Source organism: Squalius cephalus (assembly GCF_949319135.1).
Source record: "Squalius cephalus genome assembly, chromosome: 1".
Lineage (NCBI taxonomy): Eukaryota > Metazoa > Chordata > Actinopteri > Cypriniformes > Leuciscidae > Squalius > Squalius cephalus.
The window spans coordinates 52840989-52868014 of record NC_137122.1 but is presented as its reverse complement, the minus strand read 5'-3'; the positions used below and the strand labels follow the sequence as shown (position 1 = coordinate 52868014).

Genomic DNA, 27026 nt, shown 5'->3' with positions numbered 1-27026 from the left:
CCAATAAAAAACGTTAACGTCCCGTGTGGGGCAGGGGTCACGTTCTGCATATGACCACTGAATCAAAGCCACTGAATCAGATACAAACGAAAAGTGTTTTATAATCCGACCAGCACCACCAAAAAGACATTGTGTGAATTCTTCAGGCTCTGTCAAAAGCTCTGTGGTAGGCAAATGGGTACGCAAAGAGAAACGGCCCCATAAGGTATTCAAAATTAGTTTACTTATGGATCTTTTTGCCGAATTATGCATTATTTTAGTGATGTCTAGCTGAACGCCCTGCTTATCAAGATAATCGTCAACGTACGCTTGTTTATCATCCTCTGTCACTACAGCCGAGGGAAAGCCAGTTGCCTCCTGTTTGGATTTTAGGAATGTTTTGACATAATCGGTAAACAGACTGTCAGAGCTTTGTGGAAAATGCCACACCTCGTGAATTTTAACCACCTGATAACCGTGCTGAATAGCTCAATGTAATTCAACGCTGACCCATGTAGCTGTAATACACACAAAGGTACGTAATTCATGTTATTTTTTATGCGTTTCTTTACTCATAACATCAAAAAGTAATCTGATTACATAATGCATGTTGCTTGTAATGCGTTTCCTTTCTCATAACATCAAAAAGTAATCTGATTATGTAATGTTCGTTATTTTAATGCGTTTTTTTTTACTCATAACATCAAAAAGTAATCTGATTACGTAATGCATGTTACTTGTAATGCGTTTCTTTACTCGTTACATCAAAAAGTAATCTGATTAAGTAATGCACATTACTTGTAGTTAATTACTTGTTAGATCAAAAAGTAATCTGATTAGGTAATGCATGTTACTTGTAACACATTACTTTACTTGTAACTTCAAAAAAGTAATCTGAATGGGTTATGCATGTTACTTGTAATGCATTACCCCCAACACTGATCATTTCAGATGAGATTGAAAAAACGTATCGCTAGGTTTTCTCAGAGGAGGGCTATGATAGAAATGTGCATGTCCATCTTGAACATAATCAGAATTATCAGCTAATAAGGGTAAATATCCATACTCTGGTGCACTGGAGGGAGCATCTGAGTGGTTTCCACAGTTGTACCTTACAGGCTGTAGAAAATTCTGATGGAATCACGTCCTCATGTTCTGATATCATAGATACGCGAAGTGCAACTTGTATGAAGTTGTATGAAGCCATTGCAATATTTTGCAGTTATATTTTTTGTATATATTTTATAGTTTTCACATTATTTGATATAATTGCATTGATTTGTTTGTTAAATTCACATACTTTATCTGTTTGATTATTGTCTTATATTTAATACAGTATATCTTCAGTTTAAACCAACCGCATGCTGTCCACTCAAGTGGACATCTGAAGATCTCTTTGAAAAATTTGTAAAAACAACAACAACAAAAAAAAATCAATTCTTGTTTTTCATGCCCTAAGAGCAATAACAACACATAGGAAAAAAATCCTGACTGAGGTTATCATAATTCATGCATGAAAGGGTTAAAAACTACACATATTCATAACACATATTCATAACTTTCAAGTGAAAACGCTAAAATAACAGTCAAATGAAATAAAAAGAAATCAGTAATTATGAAATGTAACACAACTTCTATTGAATGCTTCATGTCTTTCCATTAATAATCTGGATAACATTCAGACGTTCATTTAAAAAAGAGTTAATGCATTGTTACCATTATTAACTGCTGTCCAGGACGCAATAAAGATGGTTACGTAGTTCTCCGTTTACATCCTGACAAATCCCCAAAACGTTTGATTCACAGAATAAATATTCCTCTCGCTGAATAACAGGGCTGCTACTCCACAAAGATGCAACGAAACGTGTTCACCCAATAAATATTCCTCTCGCTGAATAACGGTGCTACTCCACAAAGATGCAACGAAACGTGTTCAATAAATATTCCTCTCGCTGAATAACAGGGCTGCTACTCCACAAAGATGCAACGAAAGTGGTTAATCCCATAAATATTCCTCTCGCGGTATTTGGTACTCCTCAAAGATGCAACGAAACGTGATTAATCCAATATTCCGTTCACTGATGAGCGTCGTTCCTCTGCACTTAAACAGGAGCTGAAGTCCGAGCCACGATCCACAGTAAGCTTAGTAATTTTTAGAGGGTTTTAAACAGAGCGCGTTATCCTGACAGTGGACAATAGGCTTGTTTGAGATGCGCCTTGCCTCGGCTGAAATGTAGTCGAGAGTAGGCGGCTGCAGTGAGAGGAGGAGTGAAAAAAGCGCAGGCAAGCCGGACAGTTCTCTCTTCTCGCAGTGGATCTGACACCTGTGAGATCAAAGATGGATATCGCGGGATTCACGGGATTCACGCTCGTGCACAGTGTTGCTATTAAACTGGATGGAATTTAAGTTCTGTTGCTTTTATATGAAAATAAATATAATGAACAAGACACCCAAAGTAGCCTACTTATTAAATTCCATTCCAAATACATGTTTATTAGTATTTTTTTCTTTAATACAGACATGTGTTTTTTCTTTTCTTTTTTTTAATAAAAATTACATTGCATAACCCATAGAGATCGCACTGTTAGATAGTTTGGGAATATTCACACATAACGTATACACATAAAACATGATATCAGAGTTTTAAAATCAAACATTTTAAAAGAGAACAATACATCACGGTTGTTTAAACCAATAAACATTAAGCTGTGTCGTCAGCAAGTCGTTTCCCATCATGCTTTTGATCAGCGCAGTCAGTGGAGAGCAACTTCGCTCGACTGCAGAATCCGACAGGTGTGCCTTGCGCTCGCGAGAGATTTTTGACATACGTCAGCATGACATCAGAGCAAGGCGGACCGCACTCGGACACATTTCTAACCGGCATGCATCTCGCGCTGATCACCGGTGATCGGTTCTGCGCAGATTTTGCTCATCTCAAACAAGCCTAATCTCAGCAGCATAGGGGAATCCCCGGTGATGTCATCGTCAGCGTCACCCTATGCATCCAATGAAATCCTGTGTGTTTGGTGAGGAGGCGGGGCCTCCGCAACTCTCAACACAGATGGAATTTTACCATTCCAAGACTGAATGGGCAGCACGTCGGTCGTCTTTTCTTGAAGCTGAGCTAGGAAATAATTTTGTTCACTTTTTTCTTTTTTGAGTGTAGAGATGTTTCACGTGTCGCTCCACACCTGATGGGTCTTGGTAATCTCTTGTGGATAGAGTACAATCCTCTGTGTATTTTTGCTCTGGAGAGATAACGTTTATTTTAAATATCCGAAGGATAAATAGTTAGTAAAAATTGTTTAGTATCATAACTCACCGTAACCCTGGATAACTTAATCGCGTTCCAATGGATGTGTTGTAAGAAAGCGATTCACTGCAGTTTGATAGCTCCGAGATGAGTTACATTCAGAAGTTCCGCGTTTGTGAGGAGAGGCTTGACTGGCTGTTTTGGGGGTAACCCCGTAATGATGTCACGTCACGTCTGTGTCATCCGGAGGCCTCCAATGAGACATAAGTAAATCCGTGTGTGTGTGTGTGTGTGTGTGTGTGTGTGTTAGGGGGCGGAGTCAGGGCCTGGACCATTGCATACTTTTGAGTCGTTCATTTCTTCTCATGATATAGGACTGAATGCAGGAACGGACTGGGACTAAAAAACGGCCCTGGACTTTTGACTAGGCCCGGCCCAAAGCAATCGGCACGAGGAAACTCAACAACAACAACAATAATGCCTGGCATGAGTGTCACAAGACTTAAATTGTGGCTCATGATACTATACCATCCAAATTATAGCAATAGCACTGATGTTGACTAGATGTTGTGTTAAAAGCATATTATTCTAGATTCACTTGAATACTCGCATATAAATGGACTTGGTCTAAGATCAACCTGAATAAACAAATGATGGAATGGATTTAAAAAAAAAAACAAAAAAAAAAAACAGGTTTTATTCCAAGAGAACATGGAATAGATTTTATAATATGCTGTGACAATCTATTCCATTCTGTCTTAAAATGAATTTATTACTTAATAATCTTAATTAATTTATTAATCTTACTGCACAAGTAATAATAACACATCTAAATGAATATACACCATTACAAATGTAACTTCTGTATTAAAAATCTTCAAAGTTTGTAAGCATTAACTGTAATGTTACAGTTTTTTTTTTTTGTCAAAAATGTCAAACATTTTTACCAACATTTTTAAAAGTAAAAGCACAACATATTTCTTAATATTAGCTACTGCATGTGGGATTTTACAGCTAAAATGTTTAAGTTTAGCTGTTTTAACTACTGTAATCATTAAAAATGTAGCAACCTGAATATCACTTCCTAACATCATCCCTAGCAAGTAACCCTCTTTCTCCTCATATGTTCCATACTTACTTGCCCTGGATCTGCCTGTGGAACCAGCTCATCTTTCTGTCCCTCGTCATCACTGGTGGCATGTTGCTGCATAGCTGTCTGGCTCACTTGCTGTCTGGCTGCTAATATGTAACTGTGAGGTGCTGCTGCTGGCTGTGCTGCTAAATATTCCAGTTAGTTTGCGACATTTAGCGGCTTCAGTATCTAAATTCCGCAATTTTTTTTTCTCTCGCCTTCTCAGCCCCACCCTTTTTTTCTTCCGTTTTTTACCCGCGGCCACGTTATGCATATTGTTTGTTTGTTTCTATGCTTTTATCTAACTTCTTTGCTTCTTACTTGGCGGCCACGGCCAGTGCAGCCAGGGGGGCAGGGATTTGTATTATTTTGAAGGTACCCCCGGGCGCCGCCATTGATTAGCGGACCCCCACCTGCTGTTAGCATCCCATTGACTCCCATTCATTTTGGCGTCACTTTGACAGCGAATAACTTTACATCTGAGGCGTTTAAAGACTCCATTTGTCCATTATTTATTTCTAAAGAAACACGAAAATGTATAAAAGGCTCCATTACCTTGTAACTTACGTTATGGCCCTGTAGAAGCAGTTTTTGTAAAAGTAGGCTAACGATTGCGTCACAGCCACGCGACTCTCTGTCGCACAGTAGGAAATTACCGTATGGACAGGAGGAGAAGCTCGCGGGCAATCGGGAGGACGTCGAGGCAAAATGACAAAATAATTAATCAGAACACCTACAAAAAGTTTCTCCTGCTCCAAGATCATAGACAGCTCCTACTCACGCTCTCCGTCTCTGCGAGTTTCGGAAGGTAATGATTCAGATTGATCTTGGCACAGCTACTAGAAGACAGACGGTTTGCTCACGTCACATCTACGTCGTCGAGCTCAGTTTGAGTCTGCGCAGTACGCTGGACCCCCAGGAAGTAAGAGTTTCTATTTGGCTTCACTTTGTCTCCGTTGAATCCAATGGGGTCGCTGTGTCCATTTCTTTTACTGTCTATGAGTGCAGCTGGCATCCAACTTAAAGGTGTATTGCTGCCGCCTACAGTACTGGAGTGTGAAACAGATTAGTGGGGAAAAAAAACAGGTGATGACTGCGTGCGTGGCGGGTGGTGGGCCGGCCCACCGGCCGTCCTGGAGTACCGGCCGTTCTGTGATTCTTTGTAATGGAAAAAAACCCCCTCTTAAACTCAAAAGTCTTTGGGCTGAAAGTTAAAATCATACACTATGACAATTCAACAGATTTATATAGAAAGGAATTAAAAAGAGATAAATGATAGTTATAAAAACGAATTAGAGTAAAATTAATTAAAGTATAAAGATGATACATAGTATAAACTTCTCATTTGACAAAAACACCGGATAAACTTATTTTGCATAGCACTGCTAATGCAGCATGAGGATTTTGAAGCTCTAAACCTTTGGTGATCGTTGAGGTGAATAACTTACCTTGTTCTCCTTTCAACAACAACAAAACGGAAATATAAATACGTAAGTCAGTTTTTAATATTGTGATTGTGTTTGAAACACTTTTTAAAAAGATGCTTTATATAAAATACTAAATGTATCTTTTTAATTGGGAAAAACTCTTAACTTTTTTACTTCTCCGTAAGTGTGTGTGTGTGTGTGTGTGTGTGTGTCAGTCTTTAGCGAAGCGTGGGAACTGTTTGTCGTCTTTTCCCACGCCTCTTCACCACCTGACTTGGGAGCGTCTTGGTGTGGGAGGAGTCTAGGGGGTGGAGCCTAGGTCTGGCTCCTGTGCAGTGGTAGCTATTGTCAGTCTTGACTCCTTTCTCCCGTGTTCGGACGTGTTTCATTGAGCTCCCAGGATATTACTTTACACAAAGTTGGATAACCTTTGTTCTAGTGGTGCAACGGATCATCATTGATCCGTGATCCGTTCGGATCAATATCTTCGGTTCGGCACACACGTGATCCGCGGATTGATTTATGGGGGAAAAAAAAGCACTCAACATTTGCTTATATTTGTTGTTCATTTAAACCGTTATGAACCGCAGCGAGCGTGACACCTCATTCGCGCCGCAAGACCTCCAGACGCGCGTAAACGCGTATTTACATTGACTTAACATTGAAATCACTCGCGCCAGACGCTCTATTCGCGTTTGGTGTGTGAACGCAGCACGAGGGTGAGGGCGGGCGAGAGAGAGAAAGAGTGCCTGCGAGTGCGAGTGAGTGAGCGAGAGTGAAGTCTGCGGTCTTGGCCATTAGTTGATTTACTTGTTTTTGTGTAGGTAATACGTTGTCAAATATGTTTAAACTTAAATAAACTACCTATACAAGTAGTTATGTCTCTTTGTATTAATGTGTCCTGTTATTGACATAATGCGCGTCATTGACAAAATGCGCAACCAGATGTTCGAATAGTTCGAATATATGTGTTTTTTTAGAGGGAATATTCGAACGTCATTTTTGAGCAATTTTGACAGCCCTATATGACAGTGGAAACACATCAAGCATTGGTCCATGTTTAAAGGAAGGAGATATGCCTTTTTATGTTGCACTTTAAGTTGTTTTTCATTAATTATGTTAAAAAGAAGATATTATGCCTTGTGCACTTTAAGTTGATTTTATATATTTTAATTTAATAATTTAAAAGTGTTAATAAACAAAAAAAAAAAGTTTTTTTTGCTGATCCGAAAAATGATCCGATCCGTGACTCTGATCCGAGAAACGATCCGAACCGTGAGTTTTTTGATCCGTTGCACCCCTACTTTGTTCTTCTTTCAACAAACGGAATTGTAAAAACGCAAGTCAGTTTTTTAAATGTACGTATGTGTTTATGCGTTTGATATGTTTTAATATTTGTTTAATGTCTTAATACTAATACATTTTGATAGCTTTAAGATAATGTTTTAACATTTTACAAATGTATGAACGCTAAAGACTTGTATTTTAACTTTATACAATGTTTTATACACCTTTAAACACTATGTAATTGTGAATGTACAACTTTTCTTCAAATGTATTAGAAAATAGAACTATTTGCTTGATATAATTTTAATACGTTGTTTTAACGTTTTAATGTGGATCGTGGGAAAATTTTCCCACGGTCACATGACCTGTACAGAAGTGGGGTGGGGTGGGGATGTTTGTAGGGAAGGGTACCGTGGGAAAATTCCCACTGTCACGTGACCTGTCCGGAGGTGGGAGGGTGGGGGTAGAAGGGGGCGGGGCAAGTGTGGGAATGTTCCCACGGCCAAAAAGGGGGCGGGGCTTAAGGGCAATAAATCACTCAAAGTGACATATAGTGCCCTATATTCTCTCTCTCAGGGGAGAAGTGAACCTCTCAAGCAGTGTTCAGTCTGCTCTCTTATAGCATAGCTGTGTAACACTCCTTACGAGTATCAGGTGTGGCTAATTAACTGCAAGGCAAGCAGAGTGAGGGAGAGACAGAACAGAGCACAAAACAAAAGAAAACAAAAAAATTAAACAAAGTTTAACAAAGTAAAATACATATCAAAAACACTTATTACATAATATGTCCACAGGACGTAACACAGGCATTACAGTGGTTTAGATCGTACCTGTCTGAATGTTACCATTTTGTTTATTGAAACGGAGAAATATCCAAGTTAACATCAGTAAAATATGGAGTGCCGCAGCCCGCAAGGGTCTGTTTTAGGCCCTCTGCTATTTTCAATACACATGATGCCCCTCTGTAATATTATAAGAAAACATGGAATTAGTTTCCACTGTTATGCTGATGATACTTAGTTATATATTTCATCACGACCAGGTGAAAACTCTACAAATTATCCAATTTGACAGATCTGTGTTAAAGATATCCAAAATATTGGATGACCAGTGTTTTTCTTCTATTATATTTGGTATTACTTATTGGACCAAAAATTTGTACACAGAATCTCTTAGAATAATAGAAGGATGTACTGTTACTTCATCCTCTACAGTTTAAGTTCTGGGTGTTACAGTTGTGGACAATTTCATGTTCCCAGTCCGCACTCAATCGGCCGAATGGAGGCATCCGATCAGCGGGGGAAGGTCTCTGCGCGTTACAGTCTTTCTGCGTGGCAAAGTCATATGTTTCTCATATGTATTCTATCAATATTTCATCTGACTTCATAAATGAAAAGGTTTTAATGATATCTGTGCATCATTAAATGTGAGCGAATGTTTGACTATTCTTTTTAACTCTTTACTGAAAATAAGTTAATGAGTCCATTAGAATAAAATCAAATGTTTACAATTTATTATGTCAGGTAAATGTATGATGCCAATTACATAATCAGTTCAATGATAATCAATACAAAACATCAAATGCTCTGGAATAAAGAGAAGAGATGCGAACCCGACATTAGGAAATACATGATGCTTAAGTCTTTGAGATCCTTCAACATCATGGGCTCATCTGAGGTACAGAATCCTCTAGTTGCATTTCATTATATAGACAGAAACTTCTTTCGCATGGAAACATCATTCTGCTAACAACGGGAATTTACATTCAGAGTTGACACCTTTTAGGAGCAGGAGGCCATTTGCCTAGATACCATATTCCTTTGTGTGCCAGATATCTATAAACTCTTAAAAACCTTATTACCTTTTGTTTTACTTGGAAATGAGACCTTTGTACACTAGTCACCCTGGTGTGCTAAAAATGAAAATATTAATGGGAATATACTTCAGAGATATTTTACTCCTAAAAAAAATTATATGGGTGTCAATAATTGTGGCCAAAATTTTTTGGAGAAAAACATTTATTTCATAATGTGATTTTCCCCCTACTTTTAATTATTTTACTTCAATGAAAGGTTAGATTTTTGCTTTTTTTAATTTATTTTTTTATTATAGATCAAAAGGATAAACAATGCAGATTCATTTTTACAGCCATCTTTGATCATATTTACCAGGGGTGACTCTCCTTGATCAGGAATGAGGAATTAAACTGCTTTACAGACACTCCTGTTTTTCACACGTCACTCAAACAAAGAACCAGGAAACTATTTCAGCTCCTCAGTTCAGAGTATTTTTGAGCTGTTGTGTGTTTGTGTCTCTCTGTATTCATACAGTAAAATGGCAGAAGCCAGAATTTCAGTGGATCAGAATGAGTTCACTTGTCCAGTGTGTCTGGATCTCCTGAAAGAACCAGTGGCCATTCTCTGTGGACACAGTTACTGTAAGATCTGTATTACAGGCTGCTGGGATCAGGAGGATGAGAAGAGAGTCTTCAGCTGCCCTCAGTGCAGACAGACCTTCAGTCCAAGACCTGCTTTAGCTAAAAACACCATTCTGGCTGAACTGGTGGAGAAACTGAAGAAGACTAAACTTCCTGCTGACTGTTACGCTGGATCTGGAGACGTGGAGTGTGACGTCTGTACTGGAAGAAGATACAAAGCCGTCAAGTCCTGTCTGGTGTGTCAGGAATCTTACTGTCAAACTCATTTAGACCGTCATGAGGAATTTCACTCTCGTAAACCACACAAAGTGATTGATGCCACTGGACGACTGCAGGACATGATCTGCCGTAAACATGATAAAGAGCTAGAAATGTTCTGTGTCACTGATCAACAATGCATTTGTTTGCGGTGTAAGGAGTATGAACATAAAAACCACAAAACTGTATCAACTGCAGCACAGAGGACAGAGACACAGGTATGAACTGAGAGATTGATCACGCAGAAATGAAAGTGTCTTTATTTACTCACTCATTTACTCATGTTGTCCCAAATCGGTTTGACTCACTTTCTTCTGTAGATTGTAAAGATGATATTTTGAAGAATATCTATTTTACTCTATACATTGAAAGTCAATGGGGTACAAAAGTTTCAAGCTCCAAAAAGGAGAAAAAAGCATCAAATTAATCTTAACAACTAGTAGTTTAAAAAAGAAATGTGATTAATTGTATTAACGTGCACTTGTAGTGTACTTCAAATTAAAAGTATATTTAAAAAAAAAAAAACTGTACTTGCAGATAATATAATATTAATGAAATGAAAGGCCATTTAAGTGCACTTAAAGAGAGTAAAATGTCATGACTGTTAATAAATACAATTAGTAAAAATGTCAAATTAAAAGTTTTACTTTAAAATGCATTTTAATAATATTTAATATTTCAATGTAACTCTTTTGTCATGCTTTAAAGAAAGTGCTCTTATTTTGATGTATTGACTGACATACCAAAGTACTTGATCATAATTACAACTCTAGTGTCTTATTCAATATATTTAAAGTTTATATGTTTAATGTACAACATTATTACAGTATATTTTAGTCTGTACATATGACCATACACTAACTATATTTTAAAAACAATAGAAGTAGCCTAATTATGAAATTACATATGAAGAAGTACTTAAAAAATCACTCTTAACTTTAGCTTATTAATTTAAATATCAATTTAAACTATAATACATGCTAATTTATTGGCAAATAACATGCAACTAAGTGTCTGTAAACATTAGCCTACTGGCCCTATCTTACATTATGCAATGCAGCGCCAAGCGAGACGCAAGTGTTTTTTGCAAGTTTCAGTCCGACGCAGTTATCATTTTCACGTCCTGAGCCACGTGGTTTAAATAGCAAATGCAGTGGCGCATTAATCCCAAAACACACCCATTACTCATTAAGAGAATAGGGACAGCCCTTTTAGACCATTCGCCTGGTGTGCTGACCTTTTTTCCCGTTAAACTAGCAAAAGTGGATTCGGACACGTACTAAGTGAACTTCCTCCCTGCGCTTTAGACCATGCGCTAAGATCGTTAAAATAGGGCCCTTAGTTCAGTTCACACTTAAGTATATTATTTTAAAGTATATTATTTACATGCATTTTTTTAAAGGAATGCTACTTTTAAAAGCACTTGTTTTTTAAAGGACCAATTTTGATTCACAAATCAAATCAAATCATTGATCAACTCATGTACGCAGAGCACAAATCAAAGATGATGACGTCAATAACATCAAACTTCACTGATGCTTGTGTGATGACATCATGATGTTTAGTCATGTGACATGCAAGAACCAATGAGATTGTGTCGTCATAATTTATTTGGCCTCTGTAAACAGCTGAGCCATTCTTCTAAATATCTTATGTTGTGTCTCACAATAGACAGAAAGTCATACAGGTTTGAAATGACATGAGGGAGAGTCAATGATGACAGAATTATTCATATAAAACTAGGCACTGATGAAATACTGCTGACATTTCAGTTTCATATTCATTCATAATCTCATTTCAGGAAACTATGAATCAGTGGTTTGAACTTATATAAACTTACAATGCTAGATCTTTAACCCTCCACCAATTCTGGATTCATGTAGCTTTAATTTTTGTGGTAGTAGTTTTATGTGTCATTCCCTGTTGGTTTGTCCTCCAGAAACAGCTGAAGGAGACGCAGATGAAGATCCGTCAGAGAATCCAGCAGAGACAGAAAGATCTTCATCAGCTGAGAGAGGCTGTGGAGTCTCATAAGGTGAGTCTGGAGAAGAAGAGAAGTGTGAGACGTCTCAGTTTGGACTCACTGAACTCACTGTGTGATTGTGATGTGTGTGTAACAGCGCTCTGCACACACAGCAGTGGAGGACAGTGAGAAGATCTTCACTGAGATCATCCGCTCCATTGAGAGAAGCCGCTCTGAGGCGACACAGCGGATCAGAGATCAGGAAAAGACTGCAGTGAGTCGAGCTGAAGGACGACTGGAGCGACTGGAGCAGGAGATCAATGATCTGAGGAGGAGAGACGCTGAGCTGGAGCAGCTTTCACACACACACCATCACATCCAGTCCCTGCAGGTAACAGAGATCTAGAAGAACTGGATCATAGTGGACTTGAGCAAGAGACTCACAGAGAAACATTTCATGAGAGCAGAATGAGACTAAAGGCCTATTTATACTTCTGCGTCAAACTCACGCCGTAGCTACGTCGTAGGCTGTGTATAGCGAGCGTACCCTTCGGCGTACCCTGACGTGCACCTCTCCAAAAATGTAACAACGCGTCAACTCTACGTGGACGCAAGCGATGTGATTGGTCTGCTAGGACCGCTCCCTCGGGTTTCACATGCTCCCTCTGCATGTGTAATTGCGCGTCAACGCGGACAACAATGCAGAAGTATAAATGAAAACCAACGCGTTGCCTACAGCGTAGAGGCTCCGGCGTAGGTCTGACGCAGAAGTATAATGAGGCCTTAACAGGGCAAAAAACACTCTTAAGCTCAGCTATTTGGATTTAATAACAAAATTAAACTATAGACCCCTTTTGCGCCGACGTCACAGTTACGTCACAGCGTTAGCTGGAGGCAAAACAAAGGGAAAACTGGAGGCGGCCAATACAAACCAGCACAGATTCGGCTACATAATAAGGAGCTTAAATTATTATTACTGTTATTAAATGTCATCTTGTTGTGTTGTTGGGTGCAAGAATCGACGGAGTACAGGCTCCAATTTGAAATTTTATCACATAATGTTTTCTAAATGATTGTGATTATTTCTGAATCATCTATGATTGTATACATTGTTTTGATTGTGACTAGACTTTTTGAAGAACCTGGTAAGAAAGGGTAAGCAAATACATAGTTAAAAAATGAATATGCTGTATCTGGAATTTTTATTTCTGGAAAATATTCACATCATTAAAATTGCACCGTAATGTCACTCTTTACATTGCCGTCTTCTGTCTGGCCTTGGCGCTGGCTAGGCAGAACTGCGGATCGTAGGCTACCACACAAGTCTTGTATGTGACCATATAGTACAGTTATAGGCATCTAAAGATTGATATGCCCTCAGTTTCTCTTTACGCTCAGTTTCTCTATCAGGTAGGTGTAGAAGTCAGGCCATTCAACCGGAGGTAGCGTTAACGTTAATCCTGTCAGATCGTCCATTCATTGACTGAGCGTGTACGGGTCAGCCAGCCAATCTGGGATGTCCGTTAAAATTAACTTTTGCAAATAACAATCGCGGTCCTGGACAGTGAGTGACCTTGCAATTAAGATAAAATCGGATTTTCTCCAGTCATTGTTAAAAAACAAGCTAACAAAACTTGCACACTAACGTTAGTGAAGCGGCCAAGGGGATCGTTCTGCCTCCAACTAAGCTCCGCCCACAAAAAAAGTCACCATGTTTACCAACTGAAAAGGGGTCTATACACCACATTCATTTAACTGCAAATAACATGCAATTACGTTTCTGAAAACATTACAGCCAATCTGCACATATATATTTTTAAAGTATATTATTTCTGTTACAAGTACGGTACTGGAGGCGGCCAACGAGGACCACAATGGAAATAAGTTTCTAACTTTTTTGTGTTATCCTCGACAGTTCTGATTAATGTATAATGTCACAGTGATGACTTTTTGTTATACATTTATTTTTTTACTGTCTAATAAATCAAATCAAATAAAAAAAATACTCTCTTTTTCACAAAGAGTGTGAGTGTCAAATACTAAAGTTTGTAGCATTAAATGATGAATATGAGAAGAATGTGCCGATTGTGTGAAAGTGCTGGATTGAAGCGAGTCACTGAAGAGAAGTGAAGTCAACAAGAGCCGCTCAGATCTGATATAGTGCAGGTTATTGGCTGAAGTGTGGAGATGATGAGTTTTGATTTCTGTTTTCTGTAGAGTTTCCAGTCTCTCTCAGCACCTCCTGAATCTACAGACGAACCCGACGTTTCCTTCAGTTCTCTCTCCTCTTTTGATGACATAAGAGAATCTGTCCGTCAGCTGAGAGACAAACTGGAGGATTTCTGCAAAGAGGAGCTCAAGAAGATCTCTGATAGAGGTAAAGTCCTGCGCCTCGTTTATACAGACGTGCGGAGAATGATCCGAAATGTGAACGTACAGCAGTTTCTGAAATGTTCATATGATTTATAAAACATACAAATAATTGTCCTAAACGCATCCCACTTTATAAATCATAGTTCATCTTTAATTCAAGTGCATCAACTCTACAGAACAGCCACAAACATCCCTTGATGGTTTAGAAGTAATAAATACTTTGAAGTTAAATTGAAATCCATTGAAATTTAGGATTGAATCCGAGACGTGTGTTTTACATTGGGGCAAAAAAGTAGTTAGTCAGCCACCAATTGTGCAAGTTCTCCCACTTAAAAAGATGAGAGAGGCCTGTAATTTTCATCACCGGTAAACCTCAACTATGAGAGACAAAATGAGAAAAAAAATCCAGAAAATCACATTGTCTGATTTTTAAAGAATTTATTTGCAAATTATGGTGGAAAATAAGTATTTGGTCAATAACAAAAGTTCATCTCAATACTTTGTTATATACCATTTGTTGGCAATGACAAACGTCAAACGTTTTCTGTAAGTCTTCACAAGTTTTTCACACACTGTTGCTGGTATTTTGGCCCATTCCTCCATGCAGATCTCCTCTAGAGCAGTGATGTTTTGGGGCTGTCGCTGGGCAACACGGACTTTAAACTCCCTCCGAAGATTTTCTATGGGGTTGAGATCTGGAGTCTCCAGGACCTTGAAATGCTTCTTACGAAGCCACTCCTTCGTTGCCCGGGTGGTGTGTTTGGGATCATTGTCATGCTGAAAGACCCAGCCACGTTTCATCTTCAATGCCCTTGCTGATGGAAGGAGGTTTTCACTCAAAATCTCATGATACATGGCCCCATTCATTCTTTCCTTTACAAGGATCAGTGGTCCTGGTCCCTTTGCAGAAAAACAGCCCCAAAGCATGTTTCCACCCCCATGCTTCACAGTAGGTTTGGTGTTCTTTGGATGCAACTCAGCATTCTTTCTCCTCCAAACACGACAAATTGAGTTTTTACCAAAACGTTCATCTGACCATATGTCAGTGTCTGGTTTGTGTTTCCCCGGGTGTCCACTAGAGGTCTCTTCCCCTTACTGTCACCATTCATTCTGGAACTGCATTTCCCACTATCCCTTTGTCTGTTCTCATCACTCATCATTGCACGCAGCTGTTTCCCATTACATTGTTTAGTTTCTGTGTATAAATACCCTGTCTGTTTTAGTCCTTGTCACGGAGTCATTGTTAATCGTCACTAGAATTCTGGTCTACGTTCTTGGCTGTTTCTTGTTTTGTTTATTGTGTTTATTGGACTGCTATCATGGATTTTGAACCTTGTCTGGATGACTACGAGATGGATTACACTTTAATAAACAATTACTGCCATACTGCATTTGGATCTACTTACTTTCCTGTGTGTCCCTGTGACAGAATGACTCCGTCACCATATAGATCCAGCGGTATGAGTTTTCGTGATTTTTCCTTAATCACAAGAAGGGAGAGGAGACAGCGGAATGGCAATCATCAAGCTGAAGAGGAGGAGCCACGCATGACGTTAGTTGAGTGTTATGCTTTGTGTGCTCGTATCAGGGAGGAGATTGCTGCGCTCCCGGTTAATTCCGGGGAGAGAACAGCACCCAGTCGCTCACGGACAAGGAGGAAGAAGAAGACTTCCCGTCTCCCTAATGTCCCGGAGGCCGTCCCCGTGCAGCCCGCTGTCGTCCCGGAGGTCCTCCCCGTGCAGCCCACTGTGATTCCGGAGGTCCTCCCCGTGCAGCCCGTGGTGGTTACGGAGGTCGTCCCCATGCAGCCCACTGTGGTTCTGGAGGTAGTCCCCGTACAGCCCGCTGTCGTCCCGGAGGCCGTCCCCAAGCTGCTTGCCCTGACGGCACCTCTCCAGCGCCTCGCCCTGCCGGAGCCGCCCCAGCATCTTGCCCTGCCGACACCGCTCCGATATCTCGCCCTGCCGGCACCGCTCCAGCGGCTTGCCTTGCCAGCACCGCCCCAGCGCCTCGCTCTGCCAGCGCCATCCCAGTGCTTCACCCTACCGGTTCCACCGATGCAATCTGCCGATCCAGAGACTGTTCAGGTCACGTCTGCGGAGCCAGTGTCTCCGGACAAGATGGCCGCCGCTGAGCCTGTGTCTCCGGACAAGATGGCCGCCGCCGAGCCTGTGTCTCCTGACAAGATGGCCGCCGCCAAGCCTGTATCTGTTCCTGTGCCTGAGCCGGTGTCTGATCCTGAGCCGGTGTCTGATCCTGAGCCGGTGTCTGATCCTGAGCCGGTGTCTGATCCTGAGCCGGTGTTTGTTCCTGAGCCGGTATCTGTTCCTGAGCAGGTGTCTGTATCTGTTCCTGTTCCTGAGCCGGTGTCTGTGTCTGTTCCTGAGCCGGTGTCTGTGTCTGTTCCTGAGCCGGTGCCTGTTCCTGTTCCTGTTCCGTGGCTGCCCGAGGGGTTGTCTCTACCATGGCCGCCCGAGGGGTCCTCTCCCCCGTGGCCGCCCGAGGGGTCGTCTCCGCCGTGGCCACCCAAGGGGTTGTCTCCACCATGGCTGCCCGAGGGGTCCTCTCCCCCGTGGCCGCCCGAGGGGTCGTCTCCGCCGTGGCCACCTGAGGGATCGTCTTCGCCATGGCTGCCTGAAGGGTCATCTCCTCCCTGGCCGCCCGATGGACTGTCTGCTCCGCCTGGGCCGCCTGAAGGGTCGTCTTCGCCCTGGCCACCCGATGGACTGTCTGCTCCGCCCTGGCTGCCTGAAGGGTTGTCTCCACCCTGGCTGCCCGATGGACTGTCTGCTTCACCCTGGCCGCCTGAGCGGAAGTCTCCGCCGTGGCCGCCCGATGGACTATCTGCTCCGCCCTGGCCGCCTGAGGGAAAGTCTCCGCCCTGGCCGCCTGAGGGAAAGTCTCCGCCCTGGCCGCCCGATGGGTCGTCTGCTTCGCCCTGGCCGCCGGCTAAGCCGTCACCTCCTGTTCCTGTTCCCTTTCATGGACCTGGCCCTCCATCCCTCCCCCTGATCCTCCACTGTTCCACCTCCCTCCTGGACTCTTGTTTTGGTTGTTTTTTGTGGGTCTTGGAGAATCTGGTAGCCGTTCCGTAGAGGGGGGGGGTTATGTCACAGTGTCTGGTTTGTGTTTCCCCGGGTGTCCACTAGAGGTCTCTTCCCCTTACTGTCACCATTCATTCTGGAACTGCATTTCCCACGATTCCTTTGTCTGTTCTCATCACTCATCATTGCATGCAGCTGTTTCCCATTACATTGTTTAGTTTCTGTGTATAAATACCCTGTCTGTTTTAGTCCTTGTCACGGAGTCATTGTTAATCGTCACTACAATTCTGGTCTGCGTTCTTGCCTGTTTCTTGTTTTGTTTATTGTGTTTATTGGACTGCTATCATGGATTTTGAACCTTGTCTGGATGACTACGAGATGGATTACACTTTAATAAACAATTACTGCCATACTGCATTTGGATCTACTTACTTTCCTGTGTGTCCCCGTGACACCATATGACATTCTCCCAATCCTCTTCTGGATCATCCAAATGCTCTCTAGCAAACTTTAGACAGGCTTGGACATGTACTGGCTTAAGCAGGGGGACACGTCTGGCATTGCAGGATTTGAATCCCTGGCGGTGTAGTGTGTTACTGATGGTAGCCTTTGTTACTTTAGTCCCAGCTCTCTGCAGGTCATTCAATAGGTCCTCCCGTGTGGTTCTGGGATTTTTGCTCACCGTTCTTGTGATCATTTTGACCCCACGGGGTGAGATCTTGCGTGGAGCCCCAGATCGAGGGAGATTATCAGTGGTCTTGTATGTCTTCCATTTTCTAATAATTGCTCCCACAGTTGATTTCTTCACACCAAGCTGCTTACCTATTGCAGATTTAGTCTTCCCAGCCTGGTTCAGGTCTACAATTTTGTTTCTGGTGTCCTTTGACAGCTCTTTGGTCTTGGCCATAGTGGAGTTTGGAGTGTGACTGTTTGAGGTTGTGGACAGGTGTATTTTATACTGATAACGAGTTCAAACAGGTGCCATTAATACAGGTAACGAGTGGAGGACAGAGGAGCCTCTTAAAGAAGTTGTTACAGGTCTGTGAGAGCCAGACTCAACTTTTTTGCCCCACAGTATATATGAGGCATCTGGAGATTCCTCTGTTCTCAGAAATGAGTCCTGCATCATCTAATATCAGATTAGAAACGTCTTAGAAATGGATGTGTTTTACCTTGTCATTTCTCTTCACACTGTTCATGTCTGTTTATTTCCACAGTCACATTCACCAACATGAATCCCAAGACCAGGAACAACTTCCTACAATGTGAGTCACTAAGAAACAAGCAGAATGAAACTCACTGAATGTGTTCATGTTCTTCCTGTAGAAGGAGAAATAAACATGATAGAAGAGTTTTATAATTGATCATGTAAATGATGATTTGCACAGTATATCTGATCAGCTGTACTGAGACACTGATGATACATTAAAAGATCAGACAGATTCATAATTCCTGTTTCTGATGTGTTTTCTCTCCATCAGATTCCCATCAGCTGACTCTGGATCTGAACACAGTGAATGAATACCTCAGTCTGTCTGAGAGGAACAGAGTGATTACTGTCACTGGCACACAACAGTCGTATCCTGATCATCCAGACAGATTTGATTGGTGGCCTCAGGTGTTGTGTAGAGAGAGTGTGTGTGGACGCTGTTACTGGGAGATTGAGTGCAGTGGTGATGTTGATATATCAGTGTCATATAAGAGCATCAGCAGGAAGGGATTTGGTAATGAGTGTGGATTTGGATATAATGATCAGTCCTGGAGTTTGATCTGCTCTTCCTCCAGTTACTCATTCTGGCACAATAACATAAAGACTGTTCTCCCTGTAAAGCCCATCAGCAGAAGAATAGGAGTGTATGTGGATCACAGTGCAGGAACTCTGTCCTTCTACAGCGTCTCTGACACAATGAGCCTCATCCACACAGTCCAGACCACATTCACTCAGACGCTCTATCCTGGGTTTAATGTTGCTTCTGGGTCATCAGTGAAACTGTGTTGATGTTTCAGAATAGACTGTAGAGAGATTTTACCCATAATGCTTTGAGCTGCACAATAAATCAGTGACAGTGAGATGTTACAGAGTCTCTTATTTTCTCTTACATTATCACATGATTTTTGGAAATCTCAAAATGTTAGTAAACAAGATGCAAAAATGTTAGGCTATTTCATTCTAATGTTAACAAATTTACAATATTTTGTTGCTCTTTAGATTTATATAATCCAAGTAGCCAGAATATAATATTACTAAAACAACTTGTCTTTTCTATGAAGTAATGATACAAGCTCAGAGACATTTATAATCTTTTGATGTTTTTGATGTACAGTACACAGAGTGTCTCGACTTGGTGTTCTGGATACTGACATTTTGTTATTTATTTTTAAAGTCCCCCTGTGGTGAAAATCAAGCTTTTAATGTAGTTTTTATGTCTATGTCCTGTTTTTAATATGCTTTAAGACAAAACATGTGCAAATTCATAAGTCGACACCATTGCTTAGTATTTTCTCCTTAAAACTGCAGTGAACCAAAGACAGTCTCAAAAACATTCAAGCTATTTTAAGGCATGAATCAGTTTTTTTCTAAGGAAAGAAACATTTAAATGTGTCAATTTGGTGATCAAATGTGAGTTTTAAGGGATAAAATGATTGACTACAGGGGGACTTTAACTCTTTTCAGACAGATTACTATGTGATAATGCAGCTGTTTTATTCACATATTCATCAAATCAAGTCAAGTCACCTTTATTTTTACGATACAGATTGTTTCAAAGCAGCAGTGATAATATTATAAATATATAAATATAATTATAGTAAAATAATGCAACAAAGTTTGTTTTGGCTGGACAGCACCCAATACACGTATGTGTGTGTGTGTGTGTGTGTGTGTGTGTATGTGTATGTATATATATATATAGTACAAACTTTAATTGCGATTAATTAATTTGACAGCACTAAACAATATTAATAAAAATTATAATAAAAAATATTAAATTAATTAAGTACACAAATACATTTGATCAAAATAATATTTTTTTATTAAAATAATTCAACACATTTATATTCCTAATTTTCCACAGTATTAATTAGGTCTTTATTGAAACTATACTTGTATATTTTATACTGTGTGTGTGTGTGTGTGTGTGTGTGTGTGTGTAAATTTATACTTATTTAAATCTACACATGCATATTTATATATAATTATAAATATGAATATTAAAAGAGAAAAGTGCACAAAAATGTCACGTGTCTAAAAAGTAAAAAGCTCAATAAATCTAAATATTGCATTCACTTTAAAAAAAAACTGAGTGCAAAAACTTGTAAAAGAAAAGTAAACTTCCGAGTTTTTGCTCTCAGCTTCTACTGTTTTTCAGTGCATTTTTGTGTTGTCGTTGTTTTTCTTGAAAGCAAGTACAGACTCTGTGTGAATGTCCAGATGTCTGCAATAACGACAATAAGCAGCAGATGTCAGCATTTATCTTTTGTTTCTGTCCGAGTGCACCTGTCAGAGAGGACCGCGCGTGATGTCCCACACCTCACCTTATCCGTACCGCCCCTGACGTCGCATCACACAACATGCTGGAAACTCAGGTAAACTCCCACTGCAACGTTACAATAATAGGCTACTTTTATCAGCTTGACGTTGAACTAATGCTCTATGCTCGTACCATGAAAACGTTACATTGACTGCATTTAGCCTATGTAATGTGGTGTTACTAGGTAAATTTACGGTAAGATAACGAAAATGGTTAGTGAACTACACTGAACAATTTCAGTATACATAGTTCCTACATGACGTCACAACATACGGGCATTTGCCGACCCGGCGCCATTTCTGTGGGCATGCTGTGGGCAGAACATTAGAAGAAGAAGCTGAAACAAGTTAATTTCGTGATAAAAAGTGAAAATGGTCATCTCCTGCTGGGTCAATGGATGTTCAAATCGTGCCGGAGGTTCAGTTAAATTTGGATTTTACAGTATAAGTTACCCGTCATTAGACTTCATGAATGTGAGAAGTCAGAACAACGACGGAGGTTATGGCTGGCGAGGATAAACAGGAAAGAAACTTGAATGATGTCACGTATTCAAAATGACGAGGTACTAAAAACATACAAAACAACATTGTTTCCACTGTTCGATCGCGCCCGCGCCTCTCTCTCTCTCACTCTCTCTCACACACACACACACACACACACACACACACACACACACACACACACACACAGACAGACAGACACACACACACATTCCAGCATTGCAATCTCAGATTATGTCCCTAAAGAACCCGCGTATAAAGTAGTTCCGCATTCCATTAATTAATTTGCACGCAAGTTTTATTTATTTTTATACCGTGTATATTCATGCTACTTTTCCATTGATTGCACTTGAGCAAACTGATTGTACGCCTCCAGTGACTTCCAGGCTCGGAATTGCTCACATGTGTAAAAACTCCTAGCCAATACTAGCCTGGTTAAAACCAGACCCTTCTCAGTTGAAACTGAGTGTAGGGTCTGGCGAAGCTATGTAGACAAATCATTTCCAAAAGGGCGTCACCAACCGACGTAACTCAAATTCCTCTGGGCGCAATTGGATAGTCTTAAAACCAATCAGATCGATGAAGGAGATGACGTATGCTTCGAGTGTTGTTCTTTGCTCCGGTTTTAACGAAAACGGTAAGTTTAAATCGCTCAAAACAGACGCGATAACTGATTCGTTTATATACTGTCTATGATTCGAACGAGTGATGTTCCACGGCGGCATCCATCTTTGTAATGAAATCTCCTTCAGCATCGCTGCGCTGTCGTCATCATGTAAATCCCTCCCCAAACGTTTCTGATTGGTGCCGCGATTTCGGCGGCACAGAAATGAGTTTGAATGGGCTCTTCTCCAGACTATCCTGGAGAGAGAATTAAAATTCGCCGGAAGTAGTCTGGGTTTTCCCAGGCTAAGCCAATACCAGATAATGGTACACATGATAATACTGTATCTGAGGCAAAGCTGCATAATCAGTGCTCAGTGCTTCCTTCGTTAGAGCATAAATCCACACCATTTATGACTGAAATTTTTGCATTGTACCTCTCTCTGTCTTGTGTTAATAGAGTCTCTTTATAATCTCTGTCACTTTGTCTCTTCATGACTTTCGTAACATTATAAACAAAGAAATATTCAAAATTTGCTTGTAAAACTTATGACATCAAAGATGACGTCTCCGGTGAGGTCACGTGACATTAATTCGCCTGTGGGAACTATGTATAACAGTAAGACCGTAGTAAGTAACATTACTGTACTGAATGTGTCTGGAATTGTGTAGTATAAACAATATAATAGTAGTGGGATGACAAACGTTAGACAGGAGATTTAATACATAAAATAAAAGTAACATTCTGAAGCACTTACTTTGTGTTATCCTGGAACAGTCTTTTGTATTCATTTCATGTCTCATATATGTTGTAATTTACGTTGCTATTTCAAAGCGGAAGTTTCTCCATGATTCAAATGCCTTGCCGATGTTGATCTGTATTTTCGTCCTAAGTTGTTCCGATTCACGTCTGGCCTACGAGCTTCAGCAGATAAAACTTTTGTTTTTGTTTTTTATCAATATGTGGAGTTTGTGTTGGAGTCTGTGTTGTGCTGGGAGCAGGTCGTTTATTAGTGTTATCAGACATGTCATAAGTTGCATGTGTCAGTGTCGTTGCTCCCTCTTGAGTGCAAGGTCAGTAGAGGCGAGAGGCTCGGGAGCGCGCATGCAGGTCTCAGTCACGTCACTGCCGACCCGGCACCTTCACACAAAAATAAGAATACTTGCTTTCCGAGGTAATAGCAAAACCTGCAAAGTGGATCATTTTAATGTGAGATTACAACCCCTTCACACACACGCAAAAAAAAAAAGGATTTGTATTAGTAGAAAAACTACATACAGCACCTTTAAGGAAATCTATAGCACAGCTCTTGTTATTGACCGTCTTGCTATGAGGACTTTCGGGAGACGATAAGCGTGCTGTCCTGTCCGAGTTATTTTGGAGTAATTTTCGACTGAGAGGAGAGTCTTTGTCGACATTTGAGTGCGCGCTCTCGACTTGAGAGGGGCAGAAGAATGTCGCGCGACCAAACTGACCGAGGTGAACAAACTGACCGAGAGCACTTACAAGGTGAGAGAAATGACGCTTGCTTGCCTCAGGAAAAAAACACCAATATTATTCACCTGTTGAGTTCACAGTGGCTTGCTTAAAGGGTTAGTTCACCCAAAAATGAAAATTATGTCATTACCCAGACAGCACGTTCCGTCTTACCAACGTTGGCAATTGGAGGGCACCAGCGGCAAAGTATCGGAAGGGGTTTTTCCCCTGCACACCAAAAAAACTTAGGTGGGTAAACCATTGGCGGGATGAGTCTACAGCCACTCCAATTCATGCACACTCCGGAGATCGGCGGAGGAACCGTGAGGAAACATTTTGCCGATCCCGCTTCTTTTTTTCTTTTCTTTTTTTTTCCACAAATGCTGCTGCCTACTAGATCTACCGTTAGGTGGCGCGTGCACGTTTTTATGCGCATGATCAAGTCTACACAGAAGCATCGCCTCGGTAGTACTCAACGGACTCTCTTGTGATCAGGTATGTTTATCCATTTCAAACACACAATTTTCAGGCCAGTATGTGTTCATTTTGTTTTGTGTAGCCTACTTATTTTTTTATTGAAAAATATTATTTTGTTAGAAAAACGTCGAGTTTTCTGAGAAATGTTTTCGATAAACGGATGACAGAAATTGGCGCCGGAGGATTAACGTTAACGCTACGTGTTTTTAGACTTGGTTAGTTGTTGTTAACTGACTGTTATATGTTCTCGTATTAAATATTTTCAGTGAGTTATTTTAGACATGAGGGGAACTCGTTTTTCTTTTTCAGAGGAGAATCGTTCAGTAAACAGCCAGGTTAAACTAATAAACGGTCATAAAATTGACGGACTGTCTTTTTTCCACACAAAAATGACATCTGTCCTTTTATAATATTAACCCCTTCACTCTGAAGGCATTTTTAATGATTTTGTCTAAGTGACATGCTTAAAATTAAAGGCAGCTCTTTTTTTGTGCGTTTCTATGGTAAAGTTAAAAGTAGCAGCTAGACCTGTCAAGCACTGTAAAAACTAAAGGAGCCTCAAATATCCTGTCGGATACTCAAGGAACTTCAAAATGTAATGTAGGTGCCTCAAAGCTCTTTCTCCTATAGGGTTACTGGAGGAGCATTGACAATCTTTGAGATTCTTGCTGGAACTTATGGGATCCTTTAAGCACTTTGTATTTAGTTCAGAGGTTCTGGAGTCACCTTTTCATTACCATGAGACCTTGAAGTGCTTTGGGGGAAAATAGAGGTACTTGAATGCGATAAAAGGGTTATTGGAAGATCTTTTAACATTTAAGTGGTTCCTGGAAGATCTCTTATGTTAAAGCCAGCATCTGGAGAAGCCCAATGGTTCAGTGAGGCCAGAATAAGATTATTATTATCCTATTATTATTATTATAGGCTACTTAAGTTTGATTCAGTATACATACAGGTGAAAAAGACGTACTATTAAATGTATAAAAAATGTACTTGAGTGTGTTTTTAGTAGACCTACAATACAAATATACTTTAATGCATTTTTAATACATTTAGCCTACGTCTTTTTCACCTGGGTAGCTTACATTTATTTAAGTACAGGCCTATTTTATTAAGTAATTTAAACCTTAAACAACAACACTAAATACAAATAATATTAATAATATGAAGAAGAAGAACCAGGAGGAGAGAAGTTTTATTCTGTCACGAAACTGCTGCTATTCCTCTGCTGTCGTCGCTTCAGTGATTCTCGCGCTGCTCGCGCGCAACAAAGCTCAGCTGATCGACGTCATCGGGTTTGAAAGTAACTTTTGTTTGTTCGGCTCTCCATTACTAGGTTTGTAAACTCGCCAAATACAGAGTCTACTCACTATATATTCAAACACATAAACTACATTTATTATACATTACTACGTTTTTACAGTGTTTACCACTCGTTTATTGCACAGTATCTGTTATGAAGGTTTTAGCCGCGATGCTAACTACGTTGATCTAATGAACAAATGGAAATTATTGACTTATTGTCTTAGATTGATTTAGTCATTCAATTCAACATATTCTGTACAACTGTGTCTTCAAATTGCTGATATAGCCTAACTAATTTAGCTGATTCCTGCTGTCGTCATTGGCGTTTGTTATGAATAACAAAAGCAGGTTCATATAGTTTGGTCTGTTTTTGTTTAGCCTAACTTTACTTACTACAGGTGCCCTCATTCTCTCAAATACCATTTTAAAGCCATTTACTGGTCAATAAATATTATGTTGTGAATAATCAGCTTTATTCTTTTGTTTCCCCAGAACAACATCATTTCAGTGGCAACATTGAATTGAGTTACAGTAAGTTACCTGCACCACATGAAAGTACTTTATTACTATGAACTTTCTCTGTGTGAAATTGTATTGTTTGACTGTGTACTTGTGTTTTTTAATCAGTTATTCTCTGAAAATCTTCCCTCATGCTCTCAAATCTCATTCATGTTACTCAGAAAAATAATATTACAGGTTTGGCGCCAATAATGCTATGCATTTTTTCTTATATCTTTATCATTTGCATTTGAATATAAGACATTTTAACTCTGAATTATAACTTCAAGTTTAGTCTTTTTCCACAAAAAAAAGGGAAAAATCTATTACATGGCTTCAGAAGACTTACAACACAGCCCCATAACACATGAGTTGTGAACTCATTGATTATTTTTAGGATCTTTTCTGGGACATTTTTGGAGCTTAACCATTTTTACATAAATTGTTGCATTGAATTGAACTAGACAAGTGTACATAAGAATGGTTTCATGAATGATTTACAAAAAAAAATTCTGTTCGTGTATCATGCAGTGAAAGCGAATGGTGACTGGGGTTGCATTATGCCTGAGATCTGCTTTTGGGTTCCACAGACAGAAAGTCAAACAGGTTTGGAACGTCACAAGGCTGAGGAAATTATTTAAATTTCACAACTATCACTTTAATAACCTTACTAACAGTCAATTTTGTACTTTGCAGGGATCTCGGTAAGCTGAAATACAAGTTTGGACAAGAATAAAAATCCTTCTGTAGACCTGAAAATCATTGAAGTGCCTGGACCATCCACCAGAAAAGAGGAAAAACAAACGGAAAATGAATCTGCTGTACCTTTTCACTTTTCTAACTCTTTAAGTACCTCACACCAACTTGGTCCAATAGTGACATTTTTGACCACAAACGAAATTGCTGATCGTGTGGATTCTTATTGAAATGACTGGAATTCACCAGTGAACATTCACAGAACAACAGATAATTTTACTGCACCTTAATACTGTTTCCGGGTCGAAGCCTCTACTTCCTCTTATCTTGTTTCATGAGAATACTCGGTAACACTTTAGAATACTGTATCTTACTTACTGCATAACTTATAAGGAATTATTGAAGTACTAATAGGTAATTCTTCATTAACTACTTCTTCACTATTGTTAACTACTAAGGAAGTTGTGTTAACTAATCAGTATGTAATATAATTTTATTGTTGTGTTAAGTAACAGTTAGTTAATCAATAACTAATGAATTCTGTCATACCTCCCTATGAGCTATTATTAATTATCTACTAATTAAGGTTCAAGAAAAATAACTAAGAAGTAACTAACATACAATGCCGATATGGTGCATTTCTTCAGCGAAATACAGGTTTGTGTACGTTTTATTGAATCTATAAAATCATTACTGTGCTGTAAATCATGTTATTTTATGCAAGGCAACATACAAGGACACAATATCAGTTAGCTAGCTAACGAGTCTGTCTTTTTTGCGTGATGG

The 27026-nt window shown here is 40.0% G+C and overlaps 1 protein-coding gene across 1 annotated transcript; it reads left to right on the top strand.

The window, feature by feature from the left end:
- The first annotated feature begins 9361 nt into the window (after positions 1–9361).
- LOC307158805 (tripartite motif-containing protein 16-like) lies at positions 9362–19311 on the top strand. Its single transcript, XM_079871734.1, has 6 exons — positions 9362–9992; positions 11714–11809; positions 11895–12128; positions 13955–14114; positions 18372–18419; positions 18636–19311. The coding sequence occupies exons 1-6, from the start codon at positions 9414–9416 to the stop codon at positions 19151–19153; spliced, it is 1635 nt and encodes a 544-aa protein (XP_079727860.1). The 5' UTR covers positions 9362–9413; the 3' UTR covers positions 19154–19311.
- Positions 19312–27026: the final 7715 nt, after the last annotated feature.